Source organism: Artibeus jamaicensis, unplaced genomic scaffold (assembly GCF_021234435.1).
Source record: "Artibeus jamaicensis isolate MK-2021 breed Jamaican fruit bat unplaced genomic scaffold, CSHL_Jam_final scaffold_474, whole genome shotgun sequence".
Lineage (NCBI taxonomy): Eukaryota > Metazoa > Chordata > Mammalia > Chiroptera > Phyllostomidae > Artibeus > Artibeus jamaicensis.
In genome coordinates this window covers 5,399,257-5,414,814 of record NW_026522046.1, presented here as the reverse complement: position 1 = coordinate 5,414,814, position 15,558 = coordinate 5,399,257, and the positions used below count along the sequence as shown (strand labels likewise).

The 15,558-nt window shown below is 37.4% G+C and overlaps 1 protein-coding gene across 2 annotated transcripts in view; it reads right to left on the bottom strand.

Annotated features, from left to right (window-relative positions):
- The window catches only part of EHHADH (enoyl-CoA hydratase and 3-hydroxyacyl CoA dehydrogenase), a 45,950-nt gene extending 30,756 nt beyond the window's left edge, over window positions 1–15,194 (bottom strand). Inside the window, exons 1-4 of one of the 2 annotated variants that reach the window (XM_037131288.2) lie at window positions 15,078–15,194; window positions 10,972–11,075; window positions 5,234–5,406; window positions 1,163–1,274 (exon numbers count right to left, since the gene is read on the bottom strand). In XM_037131288.2, coding sequence (XP_036987183.2) covers window positions 1,163–1,274; window positions 5,234–5,406; window positions 10,972–11,075; window positions 15,078–15,151 — 463 coding nt within the window. In that variant the 5' untranslated portion in view covers window positions 15,152–15,194. Of the gene's footprint in view, window positions 1–1,162; window positions 1,275–5,233; window positions 5,407–10,895; window positions 11,076–15,077 lie in introns of those variants that run through there. The other variant, XM_037131289.2, reaches the window with a different exon arrangement.
- Window positions 15,195–15,558: the final 364 nt, after the last annotated feature.

The window sequence follows — 15,558 nt, the reverse complement described above, 5'->3', positions numbered from 1 at the left end:
AAAGGTGTGGAAAAACTATGGTTCTGAATTGATGAAATGTGATAACATGATGTTTGTCACTGTTGTTTTCTCTATATAATCTCCACGAAGGCAGGATTTTATTGGTTTGGTTCCCTGCTACACTCCCAATGCCTAGAACTAGGCCTAGCATATGAGGGAAGGTTAATAATAGTCACTAGATGAATGAGTAAAAATGAACTTGCACAAGGCATATTGTTTAAATGTGGTAGAGCTGGTATTCAAACTTGGGGCTTTGATTCTAAAGCATGTGCTCTTTTTATTGCCCCTTCTTGAGGATATAGTCTATCACCAAGATCCTCATCTATTTTTATTCAAGTCTCCTCTTAACTAAGAAGACAGATATGCGAATAACAATATATAGCTGAAACTTATGACGTTATTACCATGCCTGGGGCCATTCCCAAGCACATTGTAGGCATTAACTTATCTAATCTTCACCATACTGTGTAAGTATATGGCAGGTACTATTATTATCCCCATTTCTAAGAAAACTAAGGCATTAAAAGGTAAAGTGATTGGCCTGAAGTCTCATAATTATTTATACCTGTTTAGCATAAGTAGTCATATATAGTCTTTCTTCCAACCTTATCTCAACTGAAAATGCCTTTATATGTCTTATGGTATTTGGTAAATTTAGGATGCCTAAATGTTTTCCAGTGTTGCACTGTTCACATTCTTTATTAAAAGAGAACTTTTATTTGTACTAATGTATTAACACTTGAGAAATAAAAAATTCAGTCATTTGCACCCTAAAGGTTGAAATCTTTCTTTGAAAATTCTGGTTTTAATTCCTGTTTATATTACAATTTGTAAATTAGATCTGAATATAATATATCCTATGTGAGCACCAGTGTCCATGAGCTTGTGCTTGAACTATAATAAAATTCTAAATATGATTTAGCACTTTGTATACCTTTCCCAGAAGTCACAAATGTTACTGTGAAGATCTTCACAGTAACATCTGAGAAGCTCTCTGGAAAAGTATTCTTTCCATTTTATAGACAAGAACATTGACAGTCAAAGAAGTTAAAGTCTCCTCTTAAGATCACATAGGTATGGAATGGTCCAGCCAGAATTTTTCTAAATCCTAGCCCAGTTCCTCACAGTGATCTAGACAACTGCTGGCAGGGTTTACACTGACCTGAAGTGATTAAGTCAAGTGCAGCAGGAACTCCAATGAGCCTGGGAAGAAGCTGGGATCCTCTTGCACCAGGGAGAAGTCCTATCTTGACCTCTGGGAAGCCAACTTGAGCCTGTCGAAGTTTAAAGGCACAAAGGTCATTAGAATGAAATGACATAGAGTAAAGGTGAGCATTGCCCTGGATTTTCCAAATTCTCATAAACATTGATTGTTTCATAGGATTCAGCAAGAGTTTCCACAAAGCAAATTACTGTACACCCTCTCATTTAATTTAATTAACAAAATAAAAAGAGCTATGCTGTTCCTAAGTCTTTATGTTGAAACACAACACTAGCATCTTAACACATTTTTTTTCCTGACTCTATTATAACCTGTCTCAGTCAACAAAAATAATAGTCTCCAGAAAGAGCTTTATGGAGCCCTGAAAGATTCAGTCAGCCAAGGCAGTAAAAAGATAGCCACAGAATGGGAGAGAACATTTTAAAATCATATATTTAGAATATATAAAGAACTTTTACAATTCAATAATAAAAAGACAATCCACTTAAAAGTGAGCAAAGGATCTGAATAGACATTCTCCAAAGAAGAGCTACAGATGGCTGATAAGCACTTGAAAAAATACTAATATCACTAGCCATCAGGGAAATACAAATTGAAACTTCAAGATACCACTTCATACCCATTAGGATGGCTATAATAAAAAAGAAAAAAACAAGAGCAAGAGAGGATGCAGAGAACACAAAACCCTCATGTATTGCTGGTGAGAATAGAAAATGGTACAGTCCCTTTGGAAAACAAGTGGCCAGTTCCTCAAAGGTTAAATACAGAGTTACCATATAACCCAGCACCTCCACACCTGAGTATGTACCCAGGAGAAACAAAAACGTGCCCACAGAAAAACTTGTACACAAATTTTCATAGTGTCACTGTTTTCATTAAGGCCAAGAAAGTAGGAACAACCCAAATATCTATCAACTATCAACTGATGAATAAATAAACACAATGTGGCCTATCCATAGAGGGAATATTATTTAGCTATGGAAAAGAATGAAGTACTTTCTTTCCATGGAAAACAGAGGCTCTGATATAAGTGAACCTTGAAAACATTAGGCTAACTGAAAGAAGCCAGTCATAAAATACAACATATTGAATAACCCATTTATTCTAAATGTCTAGCATAGCCAAATCCATAGAGACAGAAAGTAAATTTGTGGTTGCCTGGAATGGGGGAGAGGGAAAATGGAGGGTTACTCTTAAAGGGCATGAAGTTTCCTTTTATGGTATTGAAATGTTTTAAAGTCAACTGTGGGAATGGTTGCACAACTCTGTGAATATACTAATATACTAGTGGGTTCTACACTTTAAACAAGTGAATTGTATGGTTTGTGAGTTATACCTTAATAAAGCCATAGAAGAAGAGGAAGGCGGAGGAGGGGGAAGGGGTGGGGAATGGGAGGAGGAGAACGTGACCCCAATCTGGATGGGAGGATGAGCCCCTCCTGGCCATGTAAAAGTGGCCAAAGCTCTGTTAGTCATTTTACAGCTACAAAGAAGAGAGGAGAAGTTATCTAAATACAGACTGCAATCTACCCACACTGTGATGCTAATAGCTCCAAAACACCTGGAATATTTAAGCCTCTCTCACGCAAGGGTTTCCTAACAGCCAATCCCCATTTTTTTCCCACCACTGTTCATCCCCACCCCTAACTTATTTATTACTTTTCATACATTAGATCTGCACTCAGTGTGCAGAAGGTCACAGTGAGAGAAACAAAGACAAAGGGGTACTGAGAATGTGTCTTTACTTATAAGCTTTCATAAAAATTAGAACAACATAGGTAAATGGTTAAATAAATTATGGTAAGTCTATATGAAAATTATATAGCCATTTAAAATTATATTTTTTAAATAATATTTACAATAAAATTAACAGCATATTTCTCATCAGACACCATGAAGGCCAAAAGGCAATGGGGCAACATATTCAAAGCACTGAAAGGGAAAAAACTGTAAAACAAGAATTCCATATTCAGTAAAACTAGCCTTTGAAAAGGAAGGCAAGTTCCGACATTCCCAGATAAGCAAAACTGAATCTGTGCCCAACAGATCTCCCCAGCACAAAACACTTCAGGCTGAAACGACAGGATGCTGGACAGTATAGTAACTCAAATCCACACACAAGGAGAAAGAGCAATGGCAAAGGTAACTCATGCATAGGTAAATAAAAAGGACAGTATATTTACCTATGTCAATATTTACCAGTATTGATGTAATTTTTGTTTATAATTCCTTTTGTATTATCTGATTTTAAAGGCCACTCCATAAAGTAATGATTATAAATCTATGTTGATGGGCACACAGTGTATAATAATATAATTTGTGAGAACAATGGCATTTAAAGGGGTAGGTGGGTAACAGAACTGTATGAAAGCAAATTTTTTGTATGTTATTAAAATTAAGTTAGTATTAATCTGAAATAGATTGTAATATCCAGGGTAATTACCACTAAGAAAACAACTAAAAATATAGTAAAAGAAACAACAAGCAAATTAAAGGGGTATTAGACAATATCTATTTAATACAACATTTATACAGTGGAATACTATGCAGCAGAAAGAAGGAGCTCCTACCCTTCATGACGACATGGATGGAACTGGAGAGCATTATGCTAAGTGAAATAAGCCAGGCGGTGAAAGACTAATATCATATGTTCTCACCTGTAAGTGGAAGCTAATCAACAAAACAAACAAGTGAGCAAAAGAGAACCAGAGACATGGAAATAAAGAACAGTCTGACAGTGACCAGAGGGGAGGGAGGAGGGGTGAGAGAGATAACAGGGAAAGAAGGGAAAGGGTCAAGGAACATGAATAAAGGACTCACAGACAAGGACCACAGGGAGAAGAATTGAATGTGGGGGTAGTGGGGTGGGCAGGGTGGGAGAGAACAATGGGGAAAAATGGAGACAACTATAATTGAACAACAATTAAAATTTTTAATATAAAAAAGAAAATATTTAATACAAATAAAAGCATTAATGAAAGAATTGAGGAACAAAAAAGTCATAAGACATAGCAAACAAATAGCAAAATGAAAGAAGTCCTTCCATATCATGATTGCATTAAATTTAAATGAATTGAACTCTTTAAAAGGTAGAATAGATTAAGCATATTTAATAATAGGTTAAATATCACATTAGCATAAAAATAGAGTACAAACAAAATAAAATAAAGTCTCAAATGTGGTTTTAAAAAAGACTGCCAAGAAAAATAATGTAAGAAATAAATTACATAGAAAAAAAAGGAGGAAATAAAACTGAATGTTAATAGTGGTTATTTCTGAACTATGAGTTTACGGTGATTTTACTGTACACCTTTATACTTTTGTTGTGATTGCTAGTCTATTACAATGATGACTATTATCTTTATCATTAGAAAACTACATTACTTACAACTATGTTACTATTGTAAGACTGGTAAGGCTTCATTCTACACAGTAGCCCAAATTAAATCTCTATTTCCAGAAATAAATGGACACAGTAGTTTTGTGCTGTTTTGAATAGGAATGTGTCTTCTTAGGTACTGATAATTGTAAGGGACCAGAAAACTGAAAATTTAGAGATAGGAAATGAAAATTTAAATAAGCATACACACTTAGGGGTGGTAGTCAAAGTATTTACTACCTACTACAGCATAAGCATGGCTCAGTGAAATCCTACTTGGGAGATAGCACTGGAGTAGAGACCTGGGGGCCCACCACTGACCCAGGGTTTTCCCTTTCATTGGTGGATTCTGGGCAGGTCCAAGGGCTAGGGTTAGGAGAAGCAAAGGGACAGTCAGGGGACTTAGGATAGCAGCAACTTACCAACCAGAATGAATGTATTTCAACATTTTAGCAACCAGTTAAACTGCATTGGTACACAATAGCTGAGCACCAGTGCTGGAAAGACCTAACAGTTGTCAACCAGTAAGCCAACCATTTAAAATGATCACCCCAGATGCTTATAACTACATTTAGGGCTTGCCCTAAAGAAAAACCCACACACCAAGTCCCACAGAGAGCCTCAGCTCTTACCTGCGCGTGGGCGATCCTATAGTGACAGCCCAGGGCCAGCTCTAGTCCACCTCCTAGAGCCATGCCTTGGATAGCTGCCACAATGGGCTTCTCGCTTCTCTGCATTTTATCTACCAAATGTCCGAGTCTAAACTCAGAATTAACGGGATCACTGAAACCATGGATATCAGCACCTAAGGACACAAATACAAGGCAAAGAGATTTGAGAAAGACATAGGTTTTGTGACGTAACAATAAGGTACCAGGTCGTTCTTAAGGCATCTCAGACCTCTTTGGACCCATGAAACACTTCACAAGTCATCCTGTGGGTGGCAACACACTAAAGAAAAAAAAAAGCCTGGAAAAATGCAGCCCGATATGAAAGAAAATCTTCAAATCTTTATTAGGAGTTCTGTAATCTTCTAAAGTCTGTCTTTCCATATGCAGGTAGCAATTCTACCCTCAGAAAAATTAAAAGCTTAGAGAAAGGGAAAAGAGATTCTTCTACAACAACTAGTATTCTGAGACTGAGTCATTGTCTTCTATTCTTCCCATGATACTGCTCACCAATTATATTCACAGCAATTTTAAGCCATATCTTTGTTATGGGCATGAATTATTACAATGGCAAATCTCAGGGCAAATGCATACATATTTGTGAGTTACACATTAATCAACCAGATTAGAATTATGTCTCTGTGAGATTTTTTTTGTGAGCAATAACAGCAAACACTCATTGCTTTTTCTAATTATAAAAATAATATGTATTATGGAAATTTAAAAAATACTCAAAATTATAAAGAACCTAAAGATAACCTCTAATATCATCAAATAGAGATAACATAATATTTGGTGAATTCTTAGTTTTTTCCCAATGCATATATGTAAATCGCTTTGGGACCTTCAGTGAGTTATTTAACCTTTGTCTCAATGCCTATTTAAATGACTGATGTGACAATTAAATGAAAGTTTACTATATTTTTTAGCAATATTGAGAGCATTTGTAAAGTCATTTTTTATATCTTCCCTTTTTTTTCACATAATGGTATACATATTGAGCTCCTTCCCTATAACATTATGTATTCTTTGAAAACATTAAGCTTGGTACAAATTAAAAAGTTAAAGCAACTATTTCATGTTCAACCTTTTTTTTTTTTTTTTATGCCACCAGCTCCTCATCTAACATCAATCCAGGAATTGTTGGGAACTGCCCTGCCTGGTTTCTGGAGCTGTAACCCCCCCCCCCCCCCCCCAATGGCTAAAGCTGAGTGAGAGACCTTTGGACCATAAACCACTAAGGAGACAAAGCTTATCTCCCTGGCAGGAGCACCGCTTCTGCTCTGTTTTCCATAACTGGCCCCTAGTGCTTGATCGGTTAACCAATGATGGGTAAGACTCCCCAAGGGAGGATCGACCTAAGACAGGCATGATCATGTGGAGGTCCCAGGGAAGGACTTGGGGGGCTACAGCAAAAGGGGGTGATGGATCCTCGCCCCTCAGCTTTGACAAAGCCTGAGTCCTCATTCTGTCTCCGAGAAGTCTCCTAATCTCTTGGCTGCCTTACTTCCCCTGCCTGACTTAAGCCTGAAACAATGACAGAGGGGGGTTCAGCCCTGTGCTGGAAAGGATGCCCCCCACCCCCTCCACTCCCAGTGATAGGCCCAAGAAAGAATATGTAAAATCCTTTGAAACCTGCTTTGCTAAAATGCTCTCAATTAAATGATATAGGTCCAAGCAGGAAATGAGTTTGTTGCCAAAAGTTTTGTAGCCCTTTACCTAACAGACCCTAACTCAGAATAGGCCCTCAGAGTTCTTTGCTATCTATTGTTTGATGCTTACCATGTGACAATGATTAATGAAGTTTACCTGTATTCCTGTGCAAATTGAAGCCCAATAAAACCCTGTCAAGGCAAGGGTCAGCGCACTCTCCCCTTGAGAGAGTGGCCAGGGCACTCTGAGGCGCTCCCTCCTTGAGGGAGTAGCCATGCTGTCCTTTTCCTCCACAGGACCTGGTAGTCCATGTGAATTTATCTTATATCTCATCCATGACGCCATGGACACTGCGGGCTGGTGTCTGCGTCAAGGGATCAGGCTTCTTTTCACTAACCCATCATATTTTACACTCTATTATTATTATCATCATCATCATCATACAGATTCCTTTGGTTCTAGAGAAGATGAATTTCAGTCTGACTCTCAGGTCTATCATTCCTGTAACTTTAGACTAAAAAGGGTATTCATGTAATAGTAGCAATTAACATTTATTGGATAAGTACATCAGGCATAATGCCAAGTTGTTCATATACTCTTCTTAACACCTAAATTAAGTAGTATAACAATCTCATTGTACAGGTAAGAAAGTTAAGGCTTTGAGATGTTATGTGCCCAATTCAAACATATGACTAGTAAGTGGTAACATAAAGACTGGAACTCAGATAGTTTGACCACACTCCACATTCTTAAATGTTATACTACCGCCTTCTACTTGCAGCATAAGGTTAGTATTATTATCATTGCAATTGTACAGAAATCAAGGTACAGACAGTGGTCTAGTGAGTTCACTTTTTAACTGCTTGTCTCTGGCATATAGAAATGCAATTAATTTTTTGAATATTAATTTTATAGACAGCAAAATTGCTAAACTCTCTTATTAATCCTAATAATTTTCTGATAGATTATCCTTAGTTTTTCTATAAACACTATCATATCTTCTAGATAATGAAGCTTGTTTCTTTCTTTTCAGCCCTATACCTTTTATTTATTTTCTTCTAGTCTTACCAGGCTGGCCAGGGCCTAGAATACAATGTCAAATACAAATGGTAATAGCAGCCAGCTTTGTCTTATACCTTTCTGGTAGAGAAAGCTTTCAAGATACCATTTTGTTTGAAGTTTGCTATAGGTTTTTAAAAGTGATATTTTAGCCTAACTAAGAAATTTCCTTTCTATACCTAGTTTACTAAGAATTTTTATCCTTAAAAATGATATAACATGTCAAATGTTATCAAATGCTTTTTCAGTTTCTCTTGAAATAACCACGATTGTGTCTCCTTTAATCTTTTTAATAAGATAAATTACATTGATTTTTCTAAGGTTTAACCAATCTGGTATTACTGGGGTAATAGTGATATATTATATTTTTATATATTATTAGGCTTAATTTTATAATATACTGCCTAAGATTTTTATATCTATATTTATGAATGTAGTGGATCTGTAATTTTGCTTTTCATGCTGTCCTTGACAGGGCTTGGTATCAAGGTTATTCTAGCCTCACAATATGAGTTGGGAAGGGCCCTGGGTTGAATGATGTCTACACCAAACCCGTGAATTTGACCTTTTTTTTTTAAGAGATAGGGTCTTTCCAAATGTAATCAAGATGAGGTCATAGTGGATTAGGGTGGATCTTTCTAGAATCAGGGAAGTTTAGACACAGGGGAGAAGACCACATGAAGACAGAGGTAGGAGGGGGAGTGATGCAGAAACAAGCCAAAGACAGCCAGGCATTGCTTTGTGAAAGTTTTGATTACTGATTCAGTTTTTTAATGGTTATAGAACTATTTGGGTTTTCTATTTCTTCCTAAGTCAGCTTTGGTGGGCTAAATAATCTACTTGTTCATACTATCTTCATTATCTTTGCTAAAGGCTATGATGTCTACAGTGATAACATTTTTGTGATTTCTTATATTCATTGTTTGCTGTTTTTTTCTTGATCAGTTTCTCCAGAGTTTTGTCAATTTTATTAGTCTTTTAAAGAACTAACTTTGACACTGTTGATCTTCTTGATTCACATTTGTTTTCTGCCTCATTAATTTCTCTTCTGCATTATTTCCTTCCTTCTACTTCCTTTGGATCTATTTTACTGTTTGTTTTGTTATTTCCTTGATACAGATCTTTAGCTCATTACGTTTCAGCCTTTTTTCTCTCCTGATTTATATAACACTATGACATTTTTGCTAAGTTTTTCTTTAGCTGTATTTGTGAAGTTATATATGTTGTGTTTTCATTATCATTCAGTTCAAAATATTTTCTAAATTCTACTATGATTCCTGCTTTGAGTCAGGGAAATTAATTTCATTTCTAAACATGAGAATTTCCAGTTCTATATTTGTTACAGATTTCTAGTTTATTTGCATTGTTGTCAGAGAACATATTCTAAGTGAAATTTATTGAGACAAGCTTTCATGGTCCAGTATCTAGTCAATTTTTGTAAATGGTGCAGATTGGAGAAAAATGTATTGTTTTGCAGTTGTTGGGTACATTTTTCTCTGTATATAAATCCATTAAGACAAATCTGCTAATTCCTAATGCTTTTCCACAGGAATTATTTTTTTCTGTCCTAAACTCTAATACATTCTCTCTCTTATATCTCCTTACAAAGAAATATCAAGTTCTCCACAATTCCGATCCCTTTCTCCATGTCTCGGAGCTGTCCTCTTGGGTTCCCTACCTTAAGTTTCAAACAGTTAAGTAAGGCATTTAATACCTAGTTTGTGTTTGGTATATTATTTTACCCTCTCTCACAGGCTTGGCCTTCTCACCTGTAAATAAAAACTGTAGAATTTATTGAGAATTAAAATATAATAAATGTAAAAATACTACCATTTTTACTATTGATAAATAACCTACAGATCACTAGTACAAAGCAGGCAAGATAAATGATAATTATTATAATGATTATCGTTTTTATATTCATTGTTTATCATAATTCTAATTTCTATTTCTTCTCAGGCTACCATTAATGTATATTATTTTATTTTTTAAAGATTCTATGATTTATTTTTAGAGAGGGGAAGGGAGGGAAAAAGAGAGAGAAACACCAATTTGTGGTTGCCTCTCATGTGCTCCCTACTGGGGCAACTTAGGCATGTGCCCTGACTGGTAATCAAACCCATGACCTTTTTGTTCCCAGGCCAGTACTCAATCCACCGAGCCACACTAGCCAGGGCATCAGGCTACTATTAATACATATTAAATCTCTTGGCTACACTAAGATTACATAGGCCCTTGTATCCATGTGACTTTGTCAAAGGGCATAATATATTCATTTGGGAAAAGAGGAGAGATGTCACAAATATGACTGAATCACTATTTCAGATTCTTTTGCCATATTTTTGTAATATTTTTGCATCTTTAAAGAATAACCCCCCAAAAAGTGGCATAGTCTCTGAAATAGGTGATTATTGGAAGAAAACTGAACTTCCTTTCAAGACTATGTAAAATAAAAAATAACATTTATTAAACATCTTCTACATGTAGGCTCTGCACTAGAGGATTTCATTTAACCTCACAAAAAAAGTCAAGACAGATATTACTGTATTTACTTTATACATTAAGAAGTTGATTTTTTAATTTTTTATATTGAATTTGTTGGGGTGACATTGGTTAATAAAATTATATAGGTTTCAAGTGAACAATTCTATAATACAATTGAAGTTCAGGAAATTAAAGAAATTTGCTCAAGTTCACATAGGGTGAAGATATACACAGAGCAGGTATATACATATTAGCAGGTATTGCAGCCATCAAGCCTACAACTAAATATCTCACAACGGTCCAATCCAATATAAAAGAGAGTAAGGTCAAACTCTTCTCTGCGTCTCTCTTGTGATTCAAGTATCTTTCCCCAGTTTCTCATTGCCACTCAAGTGTCCCACACCATTACCCGCACTATGGTATTACCCACAGGGACAGCTAATGCAGTATCGATCTGAGTCCTGGCTGGATTCCGGAGACAAAGGGAGAGGATCAGATACTGGTACCTGCAGAGAAGTTGCCATGCGCTCCACAAATCACAATGGCTTTTACTGTAGGGTCTGCTATGGCTTTCTGTAGCCCTTCTTTTATTCCACTTAAGACAGCCATACTAAAAGAAAAAAAAAAACAACGAAGCATTAGTCAGAATTAAATTTCTACCATCTCAGTTTTTTCCTTTTCTAACAATGAAAACTTTAGCACATACACAATGGATAAAAACTCTAGATACCAATCATTAAGCTTTCATTCTTTGTTCAACAAATAATATATGTATCTATTGTGAATTAAGCACTGAGCTGATTAAGTAATAAACTTTTTGAAAATTATATTATTATGCACTCTTATAACTTTGAACACTAGAATTAGCACTAATCAATTTTAAAATGCTGTTATAAGTCCTCTAGATACAGTAAAGGGAGTTTGTAACACCCTAGGGAGAACAAAATACATACGACAAAATATCACACTAAGATGAGTGCTGTAATAGATACAAAGAAAGTGATATGGAAGTTCAGAGGGGGAAGGAATTACTTTAAATTTGTCATGCTGGCAAAATATAAGAAAACTGAAATACTCTAAAAGAAACAGATGTGGCAGGGGCTGCAAGTTACCCCAAATACCCCAACCTCCCCACCTTCTTCAAAATATTAAACATATGGTTTTCAGCTGGATACATAACTGCCTAAAATAAAGACCACATTTCCCAGCCTGTTTTGTAGTAAGGTCAGCCCAAGGCATTAAGTTCTGACTAGTGGATAGAAGACTTGGCATATGCAACTTTTGGGAAGAGTCCAAAGCGACTGGGGATAGTTTTTCTTTTTCTTTCCTCTCTACTCATGGCAGGAATGCAGATGTGATGGTTAGATCAGGAGCAGCCTTTATGGACTAAGAGGTGGAAGGAACCACATATTGAAGATGGCAGAACAAAAGAGAAAGAGAATTGGGGTCCCTGTGAATGCAGAGCAGCCGTACCATTCCAGGACACCACTATGAGAGAAATAAACTTTTTCTTGTTTAATCCACTATTTTTCTGTCACTGACAGCCAAACCTAATCTTAAACTATATAATTTAGGAGGTCAAGGCAAGGTCTGGGGAAGAAATGACATGTAGTAGATTTTGCTGTGTTTCAGTAGATTGATTCAGAGTGGTTCAGCACCAAGGGAGCCAAAGTCACGAAGGCCAACAGAAACGAATTTGTCAAGAAGCGGGGAATCTCTAAGTGCCAAGGGGTGATGAAGGAGGAGAACCTAGGGCAAGTGCTAAAGAATTGCTTCAAGGAGAAAATGATAGAACCAGAGTCTAGTCTGTTCTGCCATGGAATTCCAACTATTCTCGGTAAAATATCTGTTCTTTAGCATACAGGGTAGAAAAAGATCTTAATATAAAATGAAACACAAGGACAAACTTAATATAAAAGCCATATATTTCAGACCAACAACTCTGAGTTACAACCTCCAAGAATAAAGCAGATACTTGCCTTTAACAGTTCCTTTTCACCTAATTTCTTCTCATGATTACTAAATGAAATCAAACAAAACCTCTTGCCTTTGACTGTTAATTAGAAACCAAATCTGAGGAAAAAAAGATTCTGAACCATCCATAATACTGAGAAGTCCAAAAGGTGCCTATTTCCTTCTGGGTAAGGGATGGCTGCAAAATTAACCCAAATGAGCTTAATCAGGGCCACTGAGAAGAGGCTGACTTTTCCCATTTCACCCAGCGCCAACTCTTTTATTTCTCTTAGGTTCTTGTTAATTTTGCAAAAATCAAACACAGGGGGGAAATGAAAAATGAAATGGCTGTGGCATATACAGCTTTACTGGAGTCTGGCCAAGGGAAAGGGACCACAGCCGGGAAGCAAGGTCAAGATCCCAGAGGTGGAGAGATTATTTTCTCCCCTTAATACTGTCAGCAATGAAGAAATCAAGTCTAGAGTAAAGATTACATTTCATAAGTGCTGACCAAAACTTTTTAGTTTCTGTGACTATAGAAGGTCTTATATTGTGACTTTTTAAAAAATCTGAATGTCATCAAATGAAGTTTGTGGCTTGTGACCACCTTTCTTAAAACAAAGAAATAGAAGAGAAAATGGAATATATCGAATGATATCACAAGTAAGAATAAGTTTGTTTCATGAAACTTTGCTTTCAGTTACGTATTTGTACACTTGTGCGGCTTAGGTTGCTGTATAAAACATGGGGTTGCTTACTGCATGAATTACACTAAAAAAAAAGTGTGAAAGTGACTGTGTTGGGAGACAGGCCCAGGAACCAGGCTCGCCCTGCGTTTGTCAGGGGGGATGGCATTCATCTGAATTGAAGGAAATATGGCTGGCTAAACTAGCAAAGGATTTACACTATTTGTTTGAGCCAAAATAATATTCAAATAAGAATCCCTCAGGGGGCTAGGAAGAGATAATTTTCCACATAAAATTAGAAATAGGAAGGGAAATAGGAAGGAAGGAAAGAGGAGGGAAAGAAAAGTACAAAACAAGAAAAAAATTTTGAAACCTGTTAAACTGGATAAACATAGTGGGATATACACTCTATCTAAAAGAGAAATTTGGAAGCAGATAGGAGGAGGGGAAAGGTCAAGAAAGTATTTATTCCCAAGTAGGGGAATTCTTCATGAAGCTGAAATGACTTCTGAACAGCAGCGCCTGGAAGTAGGAGCTTATAACAGGCCTCTGATTAATAGAAACAATAATAGCATCTGTTAAATGCCAGTTTATAATCTCCAGCAAATTTAAGCCACTTACCAACTTTATGAAGTAGATACTAACATTTCTTCTACAAGGAGTGTGACAGTGAGTTGAACGACACAAACATTACAAATAGTTCTAAGAAAATATTCCTAGTTGTGGGTATTAAACTGTGGAATTCTGGATGGGCACTGTTTTCCATCATGAGCAGAGGTTGGGGCAGACAGTCCTAATATCTCTACTGATTCTAATTAGAGTACAGGCAAGTCCAAAACTGACAAGTAAGCATATTGCTGATGTCTTTCTTCATCGAGACCAAAAAAAACAAATATTTTGCTTTTTTCTGAGAATGGCAAGTAAGTGAACATACCGCCTTTGTGTGATTTTATTCCTACAGTCCTTTGGTATTATTAAATACAATAACTCATATTAAGAATAAGAATTATAACATTAACACTAATGATACAATTAAATCTGATGTCAGGATCGAAATTCTGTGAAAAGTAGGAGGTCTCCTCATTTCAGCCTTGAAAGCAAAGGCCTTTCTCTCTATATTTTATATATTCATTATAAATTATAATTCCTGCTAATCCTACTCCCTGTGGATGGGTGGCTCTCTCCTGGAATGATCAGTCGCTATACTCTTTTTCAGAGACATGGAAGACGGTGCCTTCATTAATTCTCATAAATTAGTAACTTCATTAATTTTCACAAAAGCAGCATTAATCTCACTTTTAAAAGTAAGAGCTTACTGCATTGCACAATCTGAGTTAGGGGTTTTAACCAAAAAGGTACTTGTGAGGGAGTAAAAGAAGATAAAGTACACAGGAGTTTTGAGAAAATGTTATTTAATGGGCTTACATTGACATGGATAGTACACCGAAGCGCTGTCTTGAGGTCTAGAACAGATCAGGAGAAACTGCATTTCTGGGCCAGGGCACAGATCTCCTTTACTCACTGCACTGGCGTTAATGGGGATTTTTATTTTTTGTAAAATGTGAAGCCACGTTGTCCGATTCTTACGTGTTTTGGTGGCCTGGACTGGAGATTGAGAAATAAGCGATCAAGATCCAGCCAGATTTGCACTGAGACCTTTGGAAATAGAAAGTAGGCCTAGGTCCAAGTTGCAAGCAAGCAGAGGGTTCTGCACGAAGTTGGCATAGGGAGGAGACCAGGCTGGCATGAGAGAGACTGGCTCCCCCACTTTACAGCCATCTGACTGCCTCTCAGCCTCGGTTTCCTTCCCAGTGAAATGAGAACGAGAGTTCTCTGCGAAGATAGTAACTTTTTGAGTTAACCTATGAAAGGGCCCCTGACATGAGACCTCCTTCAATTAGAGTCAGGGTCTTTCTCATAGAGCAGGGGAGAGTCAAAGCCTGCACTGCAGGCAGGCGACCTGAGCCTGTTACCTGATCGGGTTCAGCGGTGGGTTTCGGAGGCGTATCAGCGCCAGGGAGTTCTGCAGCCGCGAGTACTCGGCCATGTTGCCTCTCGCCACAGTCACTGTCGCCTCCGCCTCCGCCTCCGCCTCCGCCTCCGCCTCCGCCTCCTGGTGCAAGGCTCTGCTACAGTCCCCCACGCGCTAGGCCAGCCCCATGAGGAGGGGCGCCCTCTGGGCCAATGCAAACCCAGTGCAGCCTCCCGCCTCCTTGGAGGGCTCCCAGCCTGCAGATTCCCATCCTAGGTCGCTGTTCTACCCCTTCCCCGGACCCCAGCGCCTTGCTCTGCAAACGCTCATCCTTTTTCGCGTTATTGGCTGCTCCCCGCTCCCATCACTAAGTAGATCAGGGAATACAATGGAAAGTGGATGGAATTGCTAGCTAGTCGAGGTTTGCAATCCCCTGGCCCAGAGGGCCTGGCTTCTCTGGACAAATTATGAGTTCACTAAAT